Below are 17,119 nucleotides of genomic sequence, written 5' to 3'. Positions count from 1 at the left end.
ATTTTCTGGGCTTCAGTCTCTCATGCATGAAGTGGGATACTAGAACCACTTTACCCCCTACAGAGGGTACAGAAATGAATGTGCAGTGTCTGTGAAACACCGAAGATCACAGCAACAAGGACTGAGTGAAGCCTAGATCACATTTCTCTTTGTGCAGGACCAGCACAGGGTTTCGCTCCTGTCCCTTAGCTCAGGCTGCAGCCCTACCACTCGTGGAAGGACAGTCCAACGAGACCCTGGCTAACGCACTCACCGAGTGAGGCGAGGTCTTGCAGAAGCCAACACAGCACAGGAAGAGTTAATGCAACTGTAGCACATTTCAGTGCCATCATTTTGGCTCAAAAGTGCATGTGCAATGTGGTGAATCTGCCCTGCGGAGCAGCAAACCACCCGGATCACCTCATGGGCTAATGAGATGTTGCTGACTGCTCTCTCTAATGACTGGGAAGGGACTTCTCTGCTGGAAACCATCCAGTGCTGTGTAGAAACACAGCAGAGACAGGATGGGCTGTGGTCAGCTGAGACCCAGCAGCCCTGGGGTGTGATGCTACGTTTTGCAGCCAACACCCTCCGGGCCCTCACGCTAGTTGCTTTTCTTTTCTCCCCCCAGTTTCCCAAGCCATCTGACTGAGCTAAGAGCAGCTACGTGAGCCATAGGAGAGCCAGTGGGCTTTTCCTGCAGGCTCTAAAGAGGTTTAGGATCCTTGCATGACTAGGGTTCAGCAGTGCAATGTGCCGTTACAGCCCTGTGCTGATAAACGAGATGCTTTGGAAAAAGCAGCTCATGCTTTCTTACCCAAGTCAGCATATCTGGTCCAGAAGAAGTGCCCGAGGCCACCAGAGCTGAGCTGGAACGAAGGCTCGTTCCTCTTCCTTAGCGAGGTGCCGTTCTTCAGAGATAAGGCGGCATGCTCTGAATACCGGTAGGTGATGAAGCCGTATTTATCCCCCCTGAGCAACCAGAGAAATAATTCAAAATGTGACAGGCCCCGCAGTCCCTCTGATGCAGCTCTGCTCAGCACTGCACCCCCGGCCTTCCCTCCCACTGTCCCTCCATCCTGCCATCCCTCCATCCCACTGTCCCTCCATCCTGCCATCCCTCCATCCCACCAGCCCTCCCCATGCCCTTGAACCTGGGCACACTCTGCATCTCCTCATCCAAAGCGCCGAGACCGTGGGCTCGGCTGACCGAGGGGGTTGGCGTGGTGCAGAGCGCTTCACCCCACCAGCACAACTGCATCACTCGCACACACACAGCTGGATGCGGGGGTGACCCTGCACCGCCTGGCAGTGCTGATGCTGCCTGGAGAGAGGGGCTGTCTGGAGCCGCTGAAGCCCCGGACCGCAGCGCGCTCCCCACCCACCTGTTAGTCCTGGACAGGACTTGGCACTCCACGATTTCACCAAACACTTCAAAGCGTTTCTTCAGTTCGCTGGAGCTCATGCTGCTGGAGAGGTTTCTGATATACACCACCCTGCCTTCCCCCTGGCAAATCAAGCAAAGGTTTCAGGCCCCAGGACCCTGTGCCTCCGTGCTGTTGACAGGCGCTGGAAATGTGGGGCCGTCAAGGAGCCCCTGCAAGCCAGCACCGGGAATGGGGCTGCAGTGGGGCAATACTGCCATGGGCACAGCCTGACATCTCCAGGGTCTGGCTGTCCCTGCTCCAGCTAGCTCATGGGTGTCACCCCCAGGACACCACAGCTGCAGGGGACGGCCATATCCAGGCTGAAGCAGCCACCACCCCCTTCTTCTCTTTTAAATTTCTGCTGCATTCCTGCAGCTTTTTCACCTTCTTCTGGTGAAGATGCTGGGAAATATTCCCACGAATTGCTAGGGGCAAAATTCAATTGCTTTGCAGGAAAAAAAAGCCAGAGGAACGTGTGTGTGTGTGTGTGTGTGTGTGTGTGCGTGCATGCGCACAGCAGCACAGAGGACCAAGTTATTTCCCCGCAGGCCCAGACGCCCCCAGCTCCCACCCATGGGCACACAGCAGTTCCTGGTGCACGAGGCTGCCTCTGCAGCAGGACTGCATCTGTAACGGCTGAGTAGCTTCAGGGATTCCCCAGCTCACCCTGCTAATTGCCAATGCCAACTGCACTGAAGCACCATCATAGGATGCTCTGGGCATTTCTGGGCCATGACTCCATGTATTGCCTGTTGTCTGGTGGCTTCTTCTTCATATTGGGTTGTTCTCTCCCCCTCCACCCCCATGTCCTTTTCTAACACCGGCCTCGCACCAAGGGATGCTGAAGCCAGGGTTAACGGGCTCCACCACTGCTTTTCTGGAGCAGGAGATGAACTGAGGGCTGGGCATTGCTTTGTCCCAACGCGAGGTCCCTGCTCACTTACGATGGCCTTTTCCCGTCTCTTCTCCAGCTGGCCCCGGTGCCCGCTCCCGCCCTGACACTGCTCGCCGTTCTCACACCTGGGAAGCAAGGGAGAGGAGGTCAGCCCGGGAGGGTTGGGGGATCCAGCAGGAAAGCTTCAAACGTCAAAGAGAAGCCAGGGCATGCGGTGTCTGCAGCAGCGGGCAGGCACTCCAGAGCACTGGCAGCCGAGGAGAGATGGGGGTCTGGAAGCACTGGAAAGGACACTGGAAAGTCCTTTCTGACAGATGCTGGAGGGGGTTCCCAGCCAGCAGCTTGCCCCTTATCAGGCACAGTTCTGGCCCCTGCCCATGCCCCATCACTCCCAGCGCCATGGAAAACCCTGGCTGCTTTGCCCCAGTGCTGCTTTCTCTGGCCATGGCTGATGTTTGAGCAGCTGCTGATGTAGTACCAATTATTTCAATAATTTTTATTTCATTACTTAGCATCTTTATTACTTGGGCCAGCAGAGCAGAGAGAGCTGGGGCTGCGATGCACTGGGGCAAAAACACAGGGGACAAGAATGGTCCCAAGTGCCCTCCCCGCGGCCCCCCTGTACCTGAAGGTGCGTCTGCTTGCGGGCGATCGGGACCGGCAGCACGAAGACCCCGAGCTGGACCTGCTCCGGGAACAGTAATGCAAACTGGTCCTGGAAAGGGGGTTTCTCCGCAGGCACAGCTTGGTGTCGCCGTGCTCCTCCTCCTCCTCCTCTTCCTCCTCCTCCTCCTCCTCCACAGGGGAGCCACTCTCACTGCAGCTGTCTTCAAAAACGGTGTCGTACTCAGGGGTCTTGCAGAAGACCATGTCCTCATCGTCGAGAGCACTGTCCAGAAAGCCAAAGTGCTTTGTTAAGCTGGCTCTGATCTCCTGGTCTCTCAGCTGCTTGACGCCGTCCTTCCACAGCATCTCGCCACCCGCCTCCTTGCTGCCCAGGTCCAGCCCCTGGTAGTGGGCAGCCGGGACCCTCCTCTTGTGCTCCGTCTCCACCTGGCCCGGGGGCTCCCACGACTTGAGCACCTTCCTCTGCAGGGCAGCCTCGGGCTTCAGCACCTGGCAGTAGTCGTGGTCCCCGAAGGAGCGGGAGAAAGGCCGCTTGAGCATGCCCTGCTGCTCGGGGAGCGTGGGGCGCCCGGCCGCTCGGCTCAGGTGGGCGAAGAGCTCTGTCCTCTCGGGGTGCTTCCTGGGGGCTTTCCGGGAGGCTGCTGTGTCCCCTCCGCCCCCGGGGATGGGAGCTGTCCCGTCCTCCTTCCCTGGCTCCTGGGGGATGTCTGGCTTGTACAGGTCCTCCTCAGCGGGCTTATACGGTGGAGTGGTGGGCGGTGTGAGACCTGAACCCCCCCAAACAAAGGGCAGGAGTCAGCTCTGCCCCCGCTGTCCTGCCCCGTCCCGCCCCAGAGCCTGGGCTGCACCAGGCGTTGCAAGGGAGGAGGCTGCTCAGCCCCTGCAGCCTCATCCATCCAGCAGCACTTGGGGAAAAAGGATGCCTGATCCCAGAAAGGACCAGAGGACTCTCCCTTCCCTCCTGGCTCATGCAGGGGCCCGCTGAACTGCCCCTCCCATCCCAAACATGTCCCCTCAGCAATGGCATCTCTAAAGGATGCAGCTTGCCAGCTGCTTGCAGTGCTCGGATGTGGAGGTGAGGCAGAGCACGGGAAGTGCCCTGCACTTGTGGAACAAAGTGGGGCTCCCGGACCAGGGGACGAACATGCCTGTTCAGCTGGGGTTGGCTGGAACCGGCAACTCCAGGCTGAATTTAGGGTAAATTTGCCCCCTCCCAGGGAGGATTTTTGTAAAATTAAAAAATTAAAAGCCTGTCCTACCTGCTGTCCCACACAGCTCCACAGTCAGCATCGGCTCAAAGTTTCTCTTCCCAAAGGCTGAGTCACTAGAGAAGAGCAGAAAATAAGGAGAGAGAAGATATTTAGGTGAACTGCAGCCCCCAAAACACAAACGGAAGCTGAAAAACGCTGCCTACCAGCGAGCCCTCCCACCACGACTAATGCTTGATGGAGTAACCCCGTGGAGGGGTGCAAGGGGCAGCGGGGTGAGCAGCGTGCCCTCCTTGTCCCAGCCAGAGCTCTGGGACACGTTGCCCCTGGCATGCAGAAATGCCCTGCCCTCGGCCCAGGTCTCTCTGAGCTCCTTGCACCCGAGCGATGGCCACAGCTCCCCACAGCCCCACCCCCAGCTGCACAGCTCAGTCTGCTCTGCAAAAGCAGCTTTGCTTGCTCACTGCAGATGCATGCCCAGCCAGACAAACCAAGGCGGCTTTCCAGCCCCAGCATGGTTTATTTAGCCCCATGCGCACTTACGTTTGTGCCAAGGACAGCGTGAGACACCTGGGTGTTTCTGAAAGGCAGGGAGAGAAGCAGGGTTACCAGCAGAGCTGTGCTCCCTCCAGCGCCCACGGTGCCCACAGCAGGACCCGGGGCCCCTCTGCCCACCCTGGCCTGGCAGGGGGCTGGGGACCATGGGCTTTGCCTGCCTGGGAGGCAGCAGCGTCTGCAGCAGGGCTAACACTGCCAGGGTTGAGCCATTCATGCTCACAAAGCGCTTGCGGATAGCTGTGATTTTGGGGCACAGGTGCAGCTGAACGCCGGTGCCCAGGCACAGGGCGAGCCTGCAGGGAAGAGGGACCCAGAGGGATGGGCAGCCTGGTCCCTACTGGGTTAGTGCTACACCAACTCCCTTATCTTGTTATAAGGATAGGGAAACTGAGGCAGAAGGCCCCCATGGATTGAAACAGCACCCCAAAACCAGAACAGGCCCCCAACTCCCCATGCATGGGACCCCACAGCCAGCTGGCACATAGGTCAGGGCCTGGCTGTGCTTGGGGCTCACAGCTTCACTGCCAGCTGAATGCCAGGCGCCTGGCCAGCAGTGCCTGCCCGTGGCAGGGACGGCACCAGCAGCGCCACAGGCAGCACGTGTGCACTGCGGGGGGGCGAGCAGAGTGAGACCCCCCGGCCCCCCTCACCTGCTTGCTCCAGGAGGGCACAGCGCTGGCTCTCAGCCCCGTTGCCCACCTCGCTGTCCCCCGGGGAGCCCAGGGAGAGGGGCTGGGGCTCCACCAGTGGTGCCGTGTCCCCCACCTCCACTTCGGCCGCGGGCTCTTCAGCGGAGAAGCCCTCCAGCACTGGGCACAGTGCAGGCTCTCTGGAGGCCAGGGTGTCCCGGGTGCCACGGCTGTCCCCAGCCTCCTGGGGGACAGAGGGCTCGGGGGGTGGCTCGTCAAGGAAGGAGAGCCAGTGGCCAAGCTCGGGGTTGAGTCTTTTGGACCGGCGGACAGCGTAAACGGTGCTTTCCTGCTTGCGGGCCACCTTCCCCGGGGCTGTGCCCAGGACGCCTGCACGCTTCCCAGCATCGTCCTCGAGGCCACACGGCTCCTGCAGTGCCTCTGCCTCAGCCCTGGGGCTCTGCCGTGGCTCGCCCTTCTCTGGTGCCATTTTGGCTCTGGATGTGCAGGTCCCAGTGGCATCCTCCCCATCCTGGGCCAGTGGCACAGGGGAGGAGGAGCCAGGCGGCCGTGCCAGGGCAGCGTACACGGGCTTGCTCAGGCGGTATGGCTTGCTCACATCACACAGCAGGTCCCGCGCCAGCAGCTCCTTCAGGATGGAGAAAGATGCTCCGGGCTTCTTGCAGCCCGCGGCCGCCTGCCAGGCACAGCCTGGCCGGCTCTGGGCGCTGCCAGGGGGGCCCGGCTGCCCGGGGCAGTCCGGTTTGGCTCTCTTGAAGGGGCTGCTGCAGGGCTGGGGCTTGGCGTCAGCAGCGTCGCGGGCGGGCAGCTTCCGTGGCGGCAGGCAGTAGGTGTGCATGTAGCGAATGAGCTCCACCACCGAGTGCATCTCCCCCTCACAGGAGAACTGGCTGCTGGAGCCATCCTCTGCTGAAGAGGAGGGGGTCACCGAGTCGCCGGAGCTCAGCGAGTCTTCGCTGGAGTCACTGTCGTCCTCATGATGGGCGCAGTCGCCCGGGGACGAGTGGTGGCGGCTGCTGGGATACTCCTCAGGTGCCCGGGGGGCTTTGGTCTGGGGGCAGGGGGCAGTGGAGGTGAGGTGCCGGTGCAGCTCAGTGCAGCTGCGGCTCTGCGCCTGCGGGACACTCGCCCTCCTGTCCCGGGGACCCTCCACCTTTGAAGAGGAGAGAGGAGAAAGTCAGCCCCGAGCCCTCCAGCCACAACCTGACGCAAGTACCAGGCATGGGGGGGAGAAGCCCCCCAAGCTGACAGAGCCACCCCACATCCCTGAACACCCCAGTTCCAGCCCACCAGCATCCTGACCTGCCTGGGGGTCAGCCCCATGCCCCAGGGGGTTTCCATGGGGCACACGGGGCTGGCAGCCCAACCGCCCCAAGCGCTGCCCCTCCAGCAGCCAGCACGCAATGATGCTCCTTCTCCCTGGGAGGGATTTGCTGCTCTTCCCAGGCAATCTAATTTGCCGGGCCTAATGCACCGCACAATTACCATTAGCCAAGTAGAAAAATCTTTGATGGCAACTTCTGCTGGGTTTCAGGAGATTAGCTTAAGTGATGGGGTCGGCTCTGCAGCACGGCATGAAGCTCTCCCTGGCCGATGGCTCCCAGCTTGGGCTGTGAGTCAGCGGGGAGGGGGCAAGGGGGTGGCCAGGGAGTACGTGGGGCTTTCACAAACCAGCGCCCAAGGAAGCTGGGAGACGCCTGACCCCATTGGGTCCAAATGAGATCGAGACATTTCTCAGCCCAGCACAAAGCTTGAAGGTTTTGCGAAGCCCAGACTGCAACCCCGGTGCAGACAGGGACAGGAACACTCTGCCCGTCCCCAGCCCTCAGCTCAGAGGCTGCCCACGCTCCCCGACACCATCCTTTGGTGACCTGCTTTAGGATGGCTCCCAAGAGGTGGGTGCAGGATGGGCTCAAGGTCTGCCCGCCGGAGAAGTACCTTTGTGTAGGGCCGTGCGGGTCGGGACTTAGGGGTCCCCGGGCGCCGGGCGCTCCCATCCCGCTGAGCCTCGCAGCTCGGAGGCACGTGCGATGGAGAGAGGAGCAACTTCTTCAGCTGCAAAGAGAAACCGCAAGAAAAGGAGTCGGCATCGCAGCAAGGGCAAAAAAAAGCGCTGACAGGGCCACAGCCCCTTGGCTTGTGCCTGCTCTGGGCACATCCATTGCTGATCATTCGACCCAAAAATAGGGGAGGCAAAATAAAAAGGCAGGGAGGCACAGGGGCAGCCCTGAGGGGGTTGGGGCTGTCTCCACAGCATTCACCCACGGCCCCTGGGACCCCCAAGCAGGTTGGGGCGGTGGGAGGCATGAGGGAATTTACTTCCCAGGGGCATCCCCGCTCCAGTCAGGCACACAGGAGCTGTCGTGGCATCCAAACTTCCCACTCCATCAATTCTGCCCTTAGATGACACAGACTTTACACTGGCATGAGTGACGGGTTTGGACAGTTCGCTTGGGTCCCCGTGCAAGGCTCATTTAGCCGAAACATCCAGAGAGTGCCTCGACTCACTAATGAGCTTTCAAGGCATTCTGCAGATGCAAGCCCCTGTGGGACCTGTTGAGGATCTTCCCCAACACGTTCTGTCAGCCCATGGTCAGTGGGAGTGGGGTTTTCTCTTGGTTACCCACAGTGCCACCACTTCTGATGGCAAGGTCAGCATAACATTTTTCTTCTACCCAAAACCATTTTTGGTTAGGGGGGTAAAAAAACCCCAAACCCCACACCCAGCAACAACATTTCATATTCCACCCATGTCGTGCTAACAACCAAAGGCGACAACAGCTCAACAGCAAGACGACTGCGTAGGTGCCAGGGGACTGCACGGGGGAGACAGATCTGGGGCTCCTGCACTGGTCGGCGGGCACAGAGCCCCGGGACAGGCGTGGGGGGTTTTAAGGGGTGACAGAAATAGGGGTGCCCAGGTCAGGGTCTGTCGGGAAACGTCAACCGGGGCACGCACAGCTTTAGGCGTGCAGCTCCTGTTGGTGGAAGCAACCAGTACCCTTTCCTCCCCACCCCTGCAACGTATACATCCTATATATACACATACATATTGTGTGTGATATATACCCCCCTGCGCAGGGTGTGGGCGGTGGAAATGCACGCTCTCACCACTGGATGTCACTCCTCCCCGCCACAGCCCCGGCTTTTGGGGAGACCCCGGGGCCAGGCTGAGGGTCCCTGGGGGGTCCGTGAGCCCCAGGAGTGAGGGGGCTGGGTGCCCCTGTCCTAGGGGACCTCCCGGGACGGTGGTGGTTTGCAGCAAATGCTGCCAGTTAGTTCTGGCCAGGAGAGGGAGCGGGGCTGGAGCCCCGATATTGCAGGGAACCAAGAGGGATGCTCCGATCACCAAATCTGTAGGGATTGGAGGCCGCACAGCCCCTGAGGGGGTTGTGGTGGAAGGCATGGGGGGGTCAAACCCTCCTGCTGAAAGCTGAGGGCATGGGCTGTCTGACACTCCGGCCAAGCCCCCTCTGTCCCTCCTGCGAGAGCAGCGGGGAGCTCAGCCCCGAGGCAGAGCCGGGCAGAGGCAGCCACTATTGCCCATGGGCACAGGGCTGGGATGTGCTAGGGAGACCCCCGGGCAGCCCCACATCCGCAGGTCCGATTAAAAGCAGGTGTGGGTCTTGCTAAAGCAGCCCCCACCCCTTTGACACCCACCCCCACCCCCTTCATATATATATTTGTATACACACAGCTTGTTCCCGTGAGGATGGTGATGGAGGTGACAGCAATGATGCAGAACATGTATACGTATACAATACAAGTATATGCTTTGGTATTGACGGTTAAAGAGAGTTTTAAGCCTAGAATGAAAAAATTCAGACCTTTGCTTCCTATCATACCCATGCAGCCGGCTTATCAGGGGCTCATCCAAATCCACCTTAAACAGTAGGAAGTGGGTTCTTACTAGAGACAGCTCATCAAACTCGGGGGCCGGGGGCGGCCCCCCCGTGACCGGGGCGGTGGGTTTGGGGGAGGGGGCAGGCGAGGTGTAGGCATGGTTGAGCGTGTCCCCCTCTTCCATAGTTCGGAAGGCAGCCAGGCCCATGTCATCTCCCTGTATATCATCCAATGTCTCGGTGAGGGCTGCCAGCAGTGCTTCGTTCTCGCTGTCTATTATCTGAAAGGAGCAGGCAGAGAAGAGAGGGGGAGTTAGGCTGGGCAGAGGGACCGGGGGATGCTGGGCAGCAGGGAAGAGGGGTTGGCAGTGCCACACCAGCACCCACATTTTCCAGTGACTCTGCAGGGGACCTGGCAGAGATTTTCCCCAGCACAGCACTAGGATGGGATCAGGAGGAGAGAGACCCAGCTGGAAAAGGAGCATCAGTCTGTCCCCCTGCACCTCCAGCAGGAAAATAATGAATCAGAGCATCTTCTCTCCCAATAGTTGCCTCCACCCCACCATGAGACAAACAGCAGCAGATAAAGGATGTGTGATTTAAAGGCTCCTTGCCCAAATCCTTCTGCCTCTGGGCTGCAAGTCCCCCCAGCACTGGCTATCACAGTGCTGCTGAGCAGGGCTGGGAGCAGCACCCCGCCAGGATGGGAGCCCGGGGAGGGAGCAGGCACAGCCCCCTGCCCTCTGAGGGGCTGGGGGGCCCCGAGAGGGCACAGCTGGTTATTTGCAGCTCTCCCGATGAGGAAGGCAAAGAAAATGTGAAGAGTCGTAAGCTCAGCCCAGGGCTGCCCAGTGGACAAGAGGGCATGGACCCCAAGAGGGCACAGGGGGAGCTTAGCCCAGGCTGCGCTGCTGGCCAGATGCCACAGCTTGCAACAAGCAATATAGGATTTGTTTTCACTAAAAACCCCCAAACACAGGCACCTCTAGCTCGACAGGGGCTCTCAGCCCTCACACTTAAAGCTGGTTGTGCCCAGCACTCTGTGAGGGACCCTGCGACAGAGCACTGCCCCCAAAATGAGATGGGCTTTATACTACAGCTCCCCGATCTATGTTTTTCATTGAACGGCATGATCTGGGGATGCTGACGGGAGATCTGTGAGTTGCTGGGACTGCGCCAGTGCTGCGCTGGGCCAGGCAGGGCCATGGGATGCTCCTGCCTCCTCCCTGCACGCCACCCGACCTGCCCCCTCGGGCCCCACTTTCCATCTGGGCTTTGCCTTGGCTGATGCACCTCCAGCCCTCCCAGTGCCCTCTCAGTCCCACACAGCCCACCAGTCCCCTTCCAGTCTGGAAATAAGGTGCAAAAGCCCAGAAGAGGATGCAGATCTGAGAAATGGCTGAAGTGAGCCAGGAGTTCCTTCTTTTTGGTCCTCCTCCATCATGTTCTGAATGTAATTTATGTCCAACAAGAAGCAGGCTACCATCAGCTATAAAATTAGCACGGGGGTAAATTCAGACTTGCAAGAAGGACTGTTGACTGCACACAGCCTCCCGTGTTTCCCTCATCTTGTTTGAAAATTAAATATCTTTTGTTCCGTGCCCTAACCTTGCTCGCAGTTACTAGAGCAGGCTCCAGGGAAAGGCAGCAGGATGCCCCATTTTTGGCTCTGTTTCTTTTCCTCCTGTTACTGGCATGAGACCACTGTGCATACAAGTTCAGTGGGATACATGTCATCATACTCCACTGCTCCTAATGGGCCTGTCTTTTGCATTTCTTTTCTGTTTATCTTTTCCCCAGGAAGTTCAGCGGAAAATATGCATCTCGTGATGAAGGTCCCTCAGCTGGACTGGACCATTTTCAAGCATAGCATCAGCACAGCATAAAAGCCAGAGGGTTGTTATTATGGCCAGGTTAGAAAATATTGGGGCTTTTTTTTTTTTACGCTTGTTTAAATACAGATCCTCTTCCCTCCCAAAATGTAACCCAGAGTCGGTGACTAGCAGGCACCAGTGGGTCACAACCTCTTTGTCCAAGGGGGGTAAGGGCCTGGGTGTTGCTCAGGAGGGCACAGAGACCCCAGCCCCCAAGGACGGGACACATCCAGGGCATGGCATGAGCTTTGGGAAAGGGGAGCGGCCTGCCTGGCCTGCTCTGCGCCCGGTCCCCAGGCAGCCTCGGCAGCTCCCTGCCTCCAACCTGCCTGTGCCGTGCTCACAGCCCTGCCCTGGCGTCACAGCTCTGCAAGATGCTCAGCTTTTTTGCAAGGAGAAGCAAAAACAGTGCTGAAGGACAAGGACCATCCCTGCCTGTGCCCGGGAGCATCCTCTGCCCCAGCACTGCTTTGCACCGCGCAGTCCCAGGTGCTGGCACAGTGATGGGTCCATCCCAGCACAAAGGTGAGGAGCAAAACCAGCCACCCTCTGCCAGAGGGATCCCAGCCCCAAACACAGGGAGGATGCCAAAGCTGGAGAGCCAGGGGAAGAGGCTGCTTTCTGCTCCTGGGAAATGAATATTCCTGCCCCACACCACAGCCCTGAGACCCCGACACTGCTGCCCTGGCACACCCTGCCATCCTGGGAATTGAACGGGATGTGCTGCACACCAGCTGTAATTCCCTTTTAATAATACATCACAGGATGGTTGGCTCAGCACCCTCCCCTGCTCATCCACCTCCTCATTAGCCTTACTCTGCTTGTCCCATTTAGAGCTGGCGCGCAAATTAATGAAGCACTAATCAGCTGGGGAGGAGCTATTAATAGTTTTGTGTGTCTCCTCCTTCCTCCCTCCTTCTCCCCCTGCCCTGCCCTCCCCCTGCCTCCATCCTCAGGTCCCCTGTGCCAGGAGGATGGGGGTACCTGGAAGAGCTCGGAGTCATCGGTGCTGTACTGGCTGGAGTCAGTCTCCGAGTGCTCCCCGCACCACTGCAGCTCGCTGAAGCAGCCGGCTGAGTCGAAGTCACTGGCATCCAGCTGAGACAAATCAATCTCAGGGAAGTCGGAGTAGAGGTGCTCCTCACCGGACACCTCGTACTGGGGAGAGAAGAGAAAGGGGGTGAGCCCTCTGCCACACCACAGGACAGTCAGAACAGGCAGCAGCAACCACCTGCAGAGATGTGCTGTCACCTCTGCTCGAGCCCATTACTCAGACCTTCCTTCAAATAAGCTTTGGCAAGTGGCTCCAGGAGCAATCACATGGCAACGCAGAGAGTGGAGAGCACCTCTTCACTGAGCATCTTGTAAATCGGTTTGCACAGCCTGGCACTGGCACTGCTGGTTACTGAAAGCTGCCACGCAACTGCCACCAAACCCCCTCTCCTGTGTCCTGTGCTGTGGCAGGTGTCAAAACAGCAGCATCTACATTGGAAGAGCCTTGTCTCCTCCAGTGAGCAGAAGCTCAGGGCACAGCACAGCCACCCGGATCGTGGCAAAGCAGCTGCTGCTGCTCTTAGGGGAAAGTGAAGCCATTCCTGCCTTTGGTGCTCTAAGGGTGACATCCAGGGTTATCCAGCTGCCCTGGAGATCAGCGATAACAGAGCAAGGCAAGAGACTTGGGTGCACATGAGACAGCAACGCACGGGGCAGCCTCACGCCCGGTCAGCGTGGCTGCTCCATACCCCGTCCCCGTCCCCGCCACATGGCACTGAACTGCTCGGGGACAGTCCCTCTGGGCAAGCTGCATGTCCTGCACGTCCCAAGGCACCGCCGAGGCAATACAGACCCTGGTCCCCACATCACACATGCAGGATGAGAAAAATGCCATGGAAACGAATTGATGTCTGGGTGCAAACAGGGGGATGCGAGCTCTAGGAACTGAGCTAAAAGTCTCCATTTAACCACAGAAAGGAGCTGGGACCTGCCTGCTTCTGCCTGGCTCCCAGCTGCTGCCTGGCCACAAAGCCCCGCAGCTGCATCCAGCACCCGCAGGAGCAAGGGCTGACCCCTCAGGTCGTGCTTGGTTTTGCCCCCGATGTCCAGGTTCAAACACAGAGGGGAAAGGTCTGGTGTGACTTCTCCTGGTATTGGCTGCCCAGGGGGAGTTTTCTGGCAATGAGGGAAGCAAGTTTATTTACAGAGCAAATGGATTTTGGAGCAGGCAAACATCTGAGCATGTAAGAGAGGCTGCAGGGGCAGGAGAACATGGGGGCCTTCCCTCCTGAAATGCCCTGGAAGGGTCTCCTCCAACACTCAATGGGAAGGAAAAGGGATTTCAAACTGAGCTTCAGGAATGGAAAAGACAGTGTTTCTTTCTCTTATCTTTTTTTTTTTTTTTAATTGGGATACTCTGGGAGTGTTAACTGTGTTCCCATAGGCTGAGGAGCCTGCATGCCATGCTCCCCACTGGGTCTAGGACATCCTGTGACATACCAAAGGACACTCCTGTGCACACACCCACTCCCATTTTGCATTTCTCACCTGCTTTCCACTCCGTCCCATCCCAGGGGCGGTGGAAGAAAGGGTGAGCAGTTTGGAGGATGCAGCAAGGGTAAGGGAGAGCAGCTTCACAGCCCCATAGCAAGCCAGTGCTGTGTCCTGGCAATGAACTGCCAGCCCGGCTGTGCCCATGGCCGCAGCAGGGCCAGGGGCTGCAGGGAGCTGCAAGTACAGGCAAAGTACTGCCAGGAGCCAGGGAGCTGCCCCGGCGCTGGGAGGATGCTCCCCCCAGTGCCCTCCCTCCGCCCTGCTGCTGGAGGGAAGTGTATGAGGTAGACATCCATGAGCGTGGTGCCAGCAAGTATATCAGGCACAAAAAACGTTTATGCAAACACCTGAACGGCTCCGGGATCTGGATACTCCTCATGGGCCCCCCAAGGCTGGGGCTCTTCAAACCTGCCCTGCAAAAACCTTTGGTCCCTGGGTGGTCAGGGAGCATGTAGCAGGTCAAGGGTCCCTGTCCTCATCACTGCCAGCTCTGGGGGATGCAGATGTTACCTTTCCCCCCTCCTGTCCCCTCTGCTCAGGGACATCCTGGGCTGCTCTGGGATCAGACGTCCTTTGGCCTTTCAGATGTGTCCATTACCTGCTGTGGCTTGTCCCTGCTTTCCTGCCACCACTCCTGTGCCTGCTCCAGAAAAAGTCTTGTAACAACTTTGGCTCCCCCTTCTCCCCAAATCTTCCCATGGGAACACAGGCAAAGGCTTTTATTTTTAGAAAAGCCATACATACATATATATATGTGTGTCTCTGTGTGTGCGTGTGTGTGTTCAATTAAAAATAGCAAAGCAGTCAAATTCTCCTGCTCCTTTTGATATGCCACAAGGGAAAAGATCCTGGTGCTGAGATCACAAGGAGCAGCTGACACCAGTGCTCGGGATGTCTTTTGATCAACTCCACAGATGTGACATGTCCCCATTGGCAACAGGGCTGGGTAAAAATAAACTCCTGCAATCTAATGCTGCTGAGCTCTCTCTGGGCACCCCGGAGGCAGGAGTGCCCTGCCACTGCCACGCTGTATGCACGCTGTAGGCAGAGGTTGGCAGTGGATGCTCCCAGGTTTCCAGCTAGCACAGGTCAGAAGTGCCTGAAAACTCAGCTCTGCCTGCACCGGTCATCCTCCTCCTCAGAAAAAGTGGGGAGAGCCTTTGCTCAGGGTGGCCGCCCGCACGGGTACCCAGCAGGACACCCCAGCGCGAAGCCGTGGCTCCAGCCAACCCCCTCTCCTAGAAAGGGTCATTTAACCAGTCCAGTCGCTGAGGACTTGAGCCTCTGGAGGGAATCCATCGCTCCAAGCACCGCTAGCCCAGCACTGAGCGCTGACAGCAGAGCCCCTCTGGGCTGGCCACAGGGGTGGGAGAGGACGCAGCCCCCTGCCTGGGTAGGGGGTGGCAGCAGTGATGGGGAGGCTGCCTGCGGGCACTGGACCTCATCTGCTCTGACTTTCCCTTTTCCCACCCTTTGCATTTCCTGCTGCCTTGGGAGAGGAGTGAACTTTTGTTCTAATTTTACTTGGGAGTTTGTAGGAAGATCAGCCATGGGTTCTTGGTGTGCAGCCAGCAAACACCCATGGAGACATGCTCAAAAATTCGGAGGCATCCTCCAGCCCAGACACCTGGCCTGTGTGCACTGCAGTGTGGCTGTGACCAGACAACTGCCGGCAGCTCATTGTGACTTTGATGAATCCCTGCTCTGGGGAAGAGGGATGCCCAGGCAGCTACACGGGTGCCCCAGTGCCACACACCTACATCCTCTGGGGGAGCAGGAGCCCAAGCCTGGGCATCCCCTCCAGCAGCAGCAGTCCCTGCAGCTGCACCTGAAAACTACAGCTAAAAGGTGGAGAGCATCTGGGGGAACGGCCTCCATTCAGAGCCATCCTCCTCAGCTTTCTTTGAAGCATGAACCAACCCTGACCTCAGCCCTAGCAGAAACACAACAATTACAGGACAAAGAGGCAGCTGATACTTGCTTGCATGTAGCAAGGAGCTTTGCCTCTGCAGAGGCTTTGCTTGCTGGGAGGACAGAGCATTAACGGTTTTATTCATTTACTGCTGAGCTTGGACAGCCCTTCCCCACTGCGAGGGGTTTATAACTTCAATCATGGGAGCAGGGGTTGCCCCAGGAGGCTGGCAGGGACCTGTGCACTGAGGGTTTGTGCTCATTTCGTGCCCCTGACAAGGCAGTTGGATTCGGCAGCAGCCATGCTGTGCGTGTCCAGGGACAGCCTGGAGAGCAGGAGGGCTCTGTGCCCACCACGGCTGCACCATCCATATCCACCATGGTGGAGCTGGCAATAGCAAGAAAGCACAAGGGACAGTCTCCAAAGTGTCAGTCAAGGACATCCAGAGGTCACCTCGCCAACTCTCCTGTCCCAGGGAGCCTCCGCTGCACCTAGATGTTTCCAGACAAGAAGCAGCAGGGCCTCTCCCTAAGCACTGCAGGTGAGGAGGGACTAGCTCCACCCCCCAGCCTGTGCTATGCCTTCTCCTGGAAACTCCATGTGAGCAAATCAATTTGAGAGCTTCTGGTGGCTCCTTGGTCAGCATCCCTTTGTCTCCTGGGGCTGCAAATGGAAAAGCTCCCGGGTGCTCTGGGGACTGCACCCTCCAGGGCACCTGCTGCTCCAACTCTCCGTCCTTTTGCAAAGCCCTCAGTCTTTGCCCTTCCTGGGGCAGTGGCAAGGTGAAGCAGGACGAGGAGCTGACATGGGGGTTAGCCCCATCTTCCTGCCCAGTCGTGAGGGTGACCAATGCGGGCAACCACCTCCAGTGTCCCCAGCAGCTCCGGTACGTGTCCCAGGATGGACCTGCAGCAGAGTGAGGGCTGCCACTGGCTAGAGCCACATCCAAGGATGTCCCGTTGAGCACAGCTCAGCGCTGGCTCCCAGCATCGTGAGGACATCAGATAGGACATTTCCCCTTCCAGGTCCTTCTCCTGCTTTGGAGCAGTGCTAACTCTACTGCGGGAGCAAGTGAGGTCTTATCTCTGTAAAGAAATGAGGTTCCTCTCCAAGCCCACTCTAATTCAAATATTGGATTAACAAGACAGGAAATGTTTTCCTCTTTTTCAGTGTCAACTTGGGCTGCTCAGACTAAACCTGTGGTCAGTGGGGCTGGAGAGGCTGGGTGGGGCCAGGCTGCTGGCTTCTGGGGGCACCGAGAGCAGACCTTGGCTCCACGTGTGTGAAGCCAGCTTGCCCGGGGAGCAGGCAGAGCACAGCCCTCTTGCCTGCCAGTCTGAAAACAGGCTCCTGCCACCCAGATCAGCAGCTTTCAGGCAAATGCTGATGCTTTGGGGTTTTGCCTTCCCTGCGGCAAGCCTGGGAAAGAAGCACAGTTATGCCGCCTCCGGACACTGTCTTGGAGGAACCGCAGTCCTGAGGCCAAGCAGTAGCAGCCTAAACAGGGCAAGCAAGAGAGCTCAGCTGGTCAGTGCCTGTGGTGCTTAACTGGCTCAGAGGGGCTGGGGATGGGGCAGTGACCGTGACAGAGAGATCTGCA

General features: G+C 58.3%; 1 protein-coding gene across 2 annotated transcripts in view; it reads right to left on the bottom strand.

The window, feature by feature from the left end:
• PPARGC1B (PPARG coactivator 1 beta) overlaps window positions 1-17,119 on the bottom strand; it is a 57,999-nt gene that overhangs the window by 10,001 nt on the left and 30,879 nt on the right. For both annotated transcript variants that reach the window (XR_012625011.1, XM_074838694.1), the window contains exons 2-11: window positions 12,045-12,218; window positions 9,255-9,467; window positions 7,283-7,399; window positions 5,345-6,497; window positions 4,680-4,716; window positions 4,188-4,252; window positions 2,927-3,695; window positions 2,351-2,426; window positions 1,365-1,486; window positions 797-951 (exon numbers count right to left, since the gene is read on the bottom strand). Coding sequence is in view for 1 of the 2 variants with exons in the window: in XM_074838694.1 (XP_074694795.1) it covers window positions 797-951; window positions 1,365-1,486; window positions 2,351-2,426; window positions 2,927-3,695; window positions 4,188-4,252; window positions 4,680-4,716; window positions 5,345-6,497; window positions 7,283-7,399; window positions 9,255-9,467; window positions 12,045-12,218 (2,881 nt within the window). In the remaining variant the exon portion in view is untranslated. The remainder of the gene's footprint in view (window positions 1-796; window positions 952-1,364; window positions 1,487-2,350; window positions 2,427-2,926; window positions 3,696-4,187; window positions 4,253-4,679; window positions 4,717-5,344; window positions 6,498-7,282; window positions 7,400-9,254; window positions 9,468-12,044; window positions 12,219-17,119) is intronic.

The sequence above is a fragment of the Strix aluco genome, chromosome 13, assembly GCF_031877795.1.
Source record: "Strix aluco isolate bStrAlu1 chromosome 13, bStrAlu1.hap1, whole genome shotgun sequence".
NCBI classification, from domain to species: domain Eukaryota; kingdom Metazoa; phylum Chordata; class Aves; order Strigiformes; family Strigidae; genus Strix; species Strix aluco.
The sequence above is the reverse complement of the archived record's forward strand: the minus strand, read 5'-3'. Positions and strand labels throughout refer to the sequence as shown.